The 6436-nt window shown below is 56.6% G+C and overlaps 1 protein-coding gene across 1 annotated transcript in view; it reads left to right on the forward strand.

The window, feature by feature from the left end:
* The window catches only part of DHX30 (DEAH (Asp-Glu-Ala-His) box helicase 30), an 18862-nt gene extending 13779 nt beyond the window's left edge, over window positions 1-5083 (forward strand). The window contains 8 exon segments of the mRNA XM_009581320.1: window positions 877-1083; window positions 1491-1572; window positions 2094-2287; window positions 2370-2529; window positions 2846-3003; window positions 3475-3578; window positions 3750-3889; window positions 4605-5083. Coding sequence (XP_009579615.1) covers window positions 877-1083; window positions 1491-1572; window positions 2094-2287; window positions 2370-2529; window positions 2846-3003; window positions 3475-3578; window positions 3750-3889; window positions 4605-4840 — 1281 coding nt within the window. The 3' untranslated portion in view covers window positions 4841-5083.
* The last annotated feature ends 1353 nt before the right edge of the window (window positions 5084-6436 follow it).

Consider the following 6436-nt stretch of genomic DNA (forward strand, 5'->3'; position numbering starts at 1 on the left):
CTGGTGTCTTCAAAGAGATCTAAGGCAAATCCTGCTCCCTTCCCATCTCTCTGTTACACCGTCTAACATCTGTAGCTTTTCCATTTGCTTTCTGCCTTTTTCTATGATTTCACCATAAACTGCTCTTGTTTGAAGCTATCTTGACCTCAATGCCTTAGCTTGTTAGTCAGCTTTAAGCGGGACGGTTTACGCTGCTCTCAGGCCACGTTTCTGGCGGCGTTGGGCCCTGCAAAGGCTCTTACACGTACACTTTCGTAACGTGAAGGCAGCTGATTTCTGGCGGCGTTAGGCCCTGTAAAGGCTCTTATACGTACACTTTCGTAACGTGAAGGCAGCTGCGCCACTGTTGCTCTTGGAAGAAGGGATTCTGGCTGTACGCTGCTGCCCCTTCCCCTCCCTGTGCTAGAACATCTTATAGGGCCGGGTGGCAATTCGCACCTTGGAACGGTTCTAGTTTAAAAACAACCTTTTTATATGTGCCCAGTTTTAATCCAGTTCGTCTCATAATGCAGACTCTGCCTGTGCTAGCACGCAGCAGGACTGGCGTGGGGGAGGCGGGGACCGCGCTTCGCTGGCAGCTCCCAGCAGAGCAGCCTGATGAGCCCTGGGGAGCGCGGTGATGTGGGGCCAAGGCAGGTGTCCAGCAGATGGCATCAGGGTCTCGCCCATGCACGGAGCGGCTCAGGCCTTCACGCTGCTGCTTGCTGGAGACCGGCATTGCAAGGTGCAGGAGAGTGGGAAAGGCTTCCCTTGTCCTTTAGCGGGATGGTTGATCAGTCGTGAGAAGTTTCTCAGCTCAGTGGACTGGATGGAAGGCTGCGTTTAAACAGGACAGAGAGCCGTGAGAGCATTCGTGCCTAATCCTTCTTCTCTTAGGTGTCCTGCCTGGAAACGGTGTGGGTGTCCAAGTCAAATGTGGTGCAGAGGCGAGGGCGTGCTGGCCGCTGTCAGTCGGGATTTGCCTATCACCTCTTCCCTCGCAGCCGCCTGGACAAGATGCCAACTTACCAGGTTCCAGAGATCCTACGCACCCCATTGGAGAACCTGGTGGTTCAGGCCAAGATCCACATGCCGGAGAAAACAGTAAGCACAGTACATGCCCGCAAGACTGCAGCCGACTGAACCAGCAGGATGCGGCCTGCCTGGTGCCAGTTCCAGAGATGTGATTTGACCACAGACATGAGTAGGAAAAACCCAAGATGCTGATTACTTTAGTTCTTTTAACTAACTCCTAACTTTTAACTAACTTCTAATTTCTAGGGAAGTTAAGACCAGGAAATGTATAGGTTACTTAGATTACAGAGTATGTCTAAAAGACTGCAAGAATGGAGAGGGCTGAGCTCATATCCCTGTCGGCAAACAAAGAGGGAAACTGGATTGAAGTCTGGGGCCCTGGGGCAGGGCAGTGGGCTCCCCAGGGCTCTCCCACACTTCTGTGTGGGAAACGTGCCCTTTTTTTTTCTTTTCCCTTCCCCCCCGCTGTGTTGCAGGCAGTTGAATTTCTCTCCAAGGCTCTGGACAGCCCTGACATCAAAGCTGTGGATGAAGCAGTGATCTTGCTGCAGGAGATCGGTGAGCTAATGCTGTGTCCTGGTGTGGGTGTGATGGAAACATGTTTGCTGTCTAAACATGGGAAGTGGGAGTTGGCACAGGATCCTGTGGGACAGACTGGGCAGGATTGACCCTAGATAGGGATGGCAGCTGATAGGGACTTCCCAAACCTCACGCGTTGTGGTGCTATTTTATTCCCCATACTGCTTTGCTCAAGAACTGGGGAGAACTTCTCAATGTTTAAAAAAAGAAAGGGGGGGAGGGCAGAGAAAGAAGAAAAGCTGGGATCTGGAGTTCATAGCTGGGGTCTTGTGGATTGTCATATGGCTGTTACAGCCTTTTCTTTGGCCTCGGGTCAGTTAGACCTGGGAGGTTCTGGGTGCTTATTGCAGGCACCTGTGCTGTCTGCCTCTTCTGGAGGTTACATGAAATCTTCCAAGCCCAGTAGGCGGGTTCTCCTGGCACCTCCCCGAAGCCACTGGCCAACACTTTGGCCCCACTCGATGCTAATGGATGTGCCCTCGCGGGTGGCTCTGTTGCAGGTGTGCTGGACCAGCGAGAAGCCCTCACCACTTTGGGCAAACGCCTTGCCCAGATCTCCACAGATCCTCGGCTGGCAAAGGCCATCGTCTTGGCGTCCATCTACCGTTGCCTCCACCCTCTGCTCGTCATTGTTTCCTGCCTCACCCGGGACCCCTTCAGCAGCAGCCTGCAAAACCGTGCAGAGGTGGACAAGGTGAGGAGCCGCTCCTAGAGGAAGGTAGAAAGCAGGTAGGGAGGGGGCTGCCGCTTGGCTGACACGTGTGTCTGTCTCCCAGGCCAAGGCTGTTCTGAGTCGGGAGAGTGGGAGCGATCACCTCGCGTTTGTCAGAGCTGTGGCAGGCTGGGAGGAGGTGCTGAGACGCAGAGACAGTCGTGCCAGGGATAACTACCTGCAGGACTATTACCTGTACGGCCCCAGCCTTCGCTTCATCAATGGTGAGTCCCAGAGGCCTGCTTGTCCCCTCTGTCCTCTGAAAAGGCTGAAGCACTGGTGAAGAACATGGTGCAGGAATGGGGTAGACTGGGCAGGTGACTGCTGGACTGGGCGTGGGTTCTGGCTTTGGCACTCGTGAGTGCAGACGTAGCCCTGTGTGCCGGGGAGGCCACAGGCAGGACAGGTCTCCTGTCCTAGCGCCGAGGCTGAGCCTCCACCAGCACGCACAGCTGGTGCTGCCCTGCTGAGGTTATTTCATTCACAGCGGGGTGAAGGAGAGGGTGAATCTCATGCCCTGGGGCTGTCTTCTCCCTGTAGGCCTTGTCAAGCAGTTCTCTGAGAACCTCTACGAAGCCTTCCTGGTGTCGTCCCCATCTGACTGTACCATGCCCTCGTCCGTATGTAACCAGTACAGTGAAGAGGAAGAACTGGTCAAGGGAGTCCTCATGGCGGGGCTCTACCCCAACCTCATCCAGGTATTGGCTCCCCGCTCTGCCATCACTCTCCTGGGCTTGCTGGTCACTGCGGGTAGCACAGGGAAGTGTCGAGGTGACAGAGACGCTTGTGCTCTCTTGGAAGCGTGTGTCCTAGGCAGGCTGCCTGCTCGTGCTTCTGCGTGCTGCTCCAGTGCTGTCCCTGGATCCCTCCTTGTGAGGAGTCGGCCCCCCAGCCTGCACGGGTCTGTGCTTGGCTTCTTGTAGCTTGGTCTGGGAACCATTGAGGTGGCGGCGTCCTCCTCCTTCCTCCCCTGCGTGGCGTTCAGTGACCGCCAGATCTGGTCACCCCGTATCTGTACTCCGCTAACACAGCGGAGTTTCTGGAAGTGGAGGAACATACTTGCCCCTACACACACGTAGGAGAGACCATTGTTGGGGAAAGCCAGGCTGGCTGCTTGTGGGCAGTGCCTGCTGGTTGTGCAGGTGTTTGAGATGCTCTTCTCGTTTCAGGTGAGACAAGGCAAAGTGACCCGTCAAGGAAAATTCAAACCCAACAGCTACGCGTATCGGACAAAGGCTGGCACCGTTCTGCTCCACAAGTCAACAATCAACAGGTGGGTGATCTGTGTGTGTCTGTGACCGTGGGAGGGCGGGGACCCCACACCATGCACTTCACAGCACCAGCTGGCTGTGCTGAGGACCCCGGCACTGCCTCCGACACGTGTGCCAGTACTGGAGTACGACACGTCTCTGCCTGCGGTTGACGAAGCTGTTCCCCTGTGCAGGGAGGCATCCAAGCTGTACAGCCGCTGGCTAACATACTTCATGGCGGTGAAGTCCAACGGTGGGGTGTTTGTGCGGGACTCCTCCCAGGTCCACCCGCTGGCCGTGCTGCTCATGACTGACACGGATATCCATGTCCGAGGTGAGTGCTGCAGCAGCGGCGGGGCCGACGCCTCCACCTGCACGTCCTCTTGTGCCGCTGCAGGCTCCTCCTGACGCCCCAGGCACCCCGCTCCTACAGCTGTGCCACCGTCTGAGGGGCTGCAAGGTGGCTACCCCTGATCCCTACTATGAGCAGCTCTGCTTCTTCCCTCGGCCAACTATCTTCCCCTGCTTTCTAAGCTTCTTGCTTTGGACTGGGTGTTGCTGTAATGGGGCCACAAAGGCGATGACTTGTGAGCTGTTCTCAGCTGTAGCTCTCCAGGGAGACAAGGAAACCAAGCCACAGGCAGGCTGAGCAAGCAGGCTTGTGCCTGGAGGCTCATCCTCGGGGAATGAGGAGTTGAGCTGGTGTGTGGGGAGGAGTGAGCCCTTCTCCCCGTGGATGTGTTGCTTTAGCCCGTGGGTTTTTGGCAGTGCTGCGGTTGGTCTCCAGCCCTCGAGCTCAGACGGGCTGTGCAATCAGTCACCTCCTGTGGGAAACAGCGGGAGGATCCCAGTGTGATGGGTCAGAGTGCTGCCTGGCTTTTGTGGGAACTGTTTGGCCCAGTTGAGTCCCCGGACTCTGGGCTAAAATGCGTGTGAGAAGGACCTGCGCTGCCCCTGGTAACGGTGGGGGAGAGGGCCGAGCGGCCAGCATGGGCTGGAACAGGTCAGCACCCTTCCTGCTTCTCACCTCCTCTCTTCTTCCCACTAAGATGATGGCTGGCGAGCAACAGTCTCCCTGACAGACAGTGATCTCCTGGTGCTGGAGGGAGACTCCTACACCATCCGCCTCCTGCGTGATTTCCGTGTGTCGCTCTCCAAGATGGTGGAGACGTGCCTGTGCTATGAGATGGCAGCTATCCCTGGGGACCTGCACCACCAGCACAGCCAGCTGCTCGACATCCTGGTGGATCTGCTCAAAGGCCCTCCTGGCAGCTTTGGCGCTTAGGCAGAGCTGGAGGATTGTGTGGGGACTTGTAATTTGTATAAAGATGTTCACAAATGTTTATTTAAATAAAGTTCTATTTATCCCTTGTGAAGTCATCTCTCTCCATCCTAGAAGATTAATGTTGTCTGAATCTCCTGCTGTCGGCTCCGTGCATGGTCACCGCGTAGGAAGAACCAGCGCAGTACCGCCTGGAATGGACTGGAAGTGCCGATGGACCCTGACGCGAGCTTCGTGGACACCCACCTCCTCCGCTCTTAACCGCGTCAGTCCCTGAACTGGAAAGCAAGGACGCAGCTGCTGCGGGCCGTCCTCTGCCCCATCCCCACGGGGCCGGGCTGGAGCAGCTCTGGCGCGAGAGCTACTGCCGGCTCAAGAGGAGGACGGATGTCTTGGCTTGCGGCTGTGCCTGCTCCGGGGGCCGGGGCCGGGCAGAGCGTGGATCCAGCAGCTCTGGTGCAGGGTGGTGATCGTTGTCGTCTTCGCTCTCCCCGCGCCGGGTGCCCTGAGGACGTCGGAGGGGAGGAAGCCCTGAAGGCGCCGGACGCACGTGACGTTCCACGCGGGATCTCCGAGCCTCACAGCAGGGCCCTGCCACCCCACAGCGCGAGCGCAGTCGTGCCGTTATGAGTGTGAGCTGTGACTTGTCGTTCCTAATCTGCCTGTACTTTTTGTCCTCTTGCGTTGTTATTATTTTTTTTTTATTATTTCTTGTTCTCCCTACGTCAAGGAGGCCGGATCCCTGTAATTTGTGCAACACAGGGCGTGATTGTAGATGTCAGTCTGCCTGTGAGCGCTTTCTCCTGCGGGAAGCCAGGAGCATAGGCACAAAATTCTTTGTTTTCTATGAACAGGGACCATATTTCTGTGGAAAGAGGATTGTGACAGGCACACATTAAATGAGAAATCTGGAGTTTAATCCCAGCTTTGCCTTGGATTCCCTGTCAAATGAAGACGGCGACCTACCTCACAGGGCTGTTGTGAGGCTTCATTAATGTTTGTAACGCATGTGAGCCCTCGGGCTGGACAGTGCGGGACAGGAACAAGTACTTCACACTCGGTTTGCAGGCGGTGGGGCGTATAAAGGGTTGTGCCCTGACGGGGTGGAAGCGTTGCGGGGCTGCGAATGGTGCTGGAGGGATGGGCGGCTGCTGCTCTCCCCAGCAGCTGAGCAAAAGGCAGTCGCAGGGCCTGGGATCATTTGTTTTTATTCACCATTTCTTATGCTCTTTGTATCTGAAACCAATGCGAGGTTTGACCGCAGCAGCAGGGGCGCGCTCCGTCGTGCTCCGCTGGGTGATGGAAGTGGCAGAAATCCGTCAGCTGAGCGCGGGTGCGAGGCTGAGGCTGTTTCTGCACGTGGGAACGATGGCAAAGGGGCTCAGCCTCCGCCCCGCGCTCGGGACGGGAGCTGCCTTCCTCGGGGGCCACCGTTTGGTTCTCCCAGTTGTTCTCTACTAAGATTTAATTTACTTGTCATGGGCTTTAATTAACGGAGCTGTGGCCTCTGCCATCTGAACTGATGTACTGTAGCGGGGTGTGCGGGAGCCCCACGGCTCCAGCGGCTGGGGGCGAAAAGCACAAGGGCGGGGGGGCTGT

Source organism: Fulmarus glacialis, unplaced genomic scaffold, assembly GCF_000690835.1.
Source record: "Fulmarus glacialis isolate BGI_N327 unplaced genomic scaffold, ASM69083v1 scaffold39067, whole genome shotgun sequence".
Taxonomy (NCBI): domain Eukaryota; kingdom Metazoa; phylum Chordata; class Aves; order Procellariiformes; family Procellariidae; genus Fulmarus; species Fulmarus glacialis.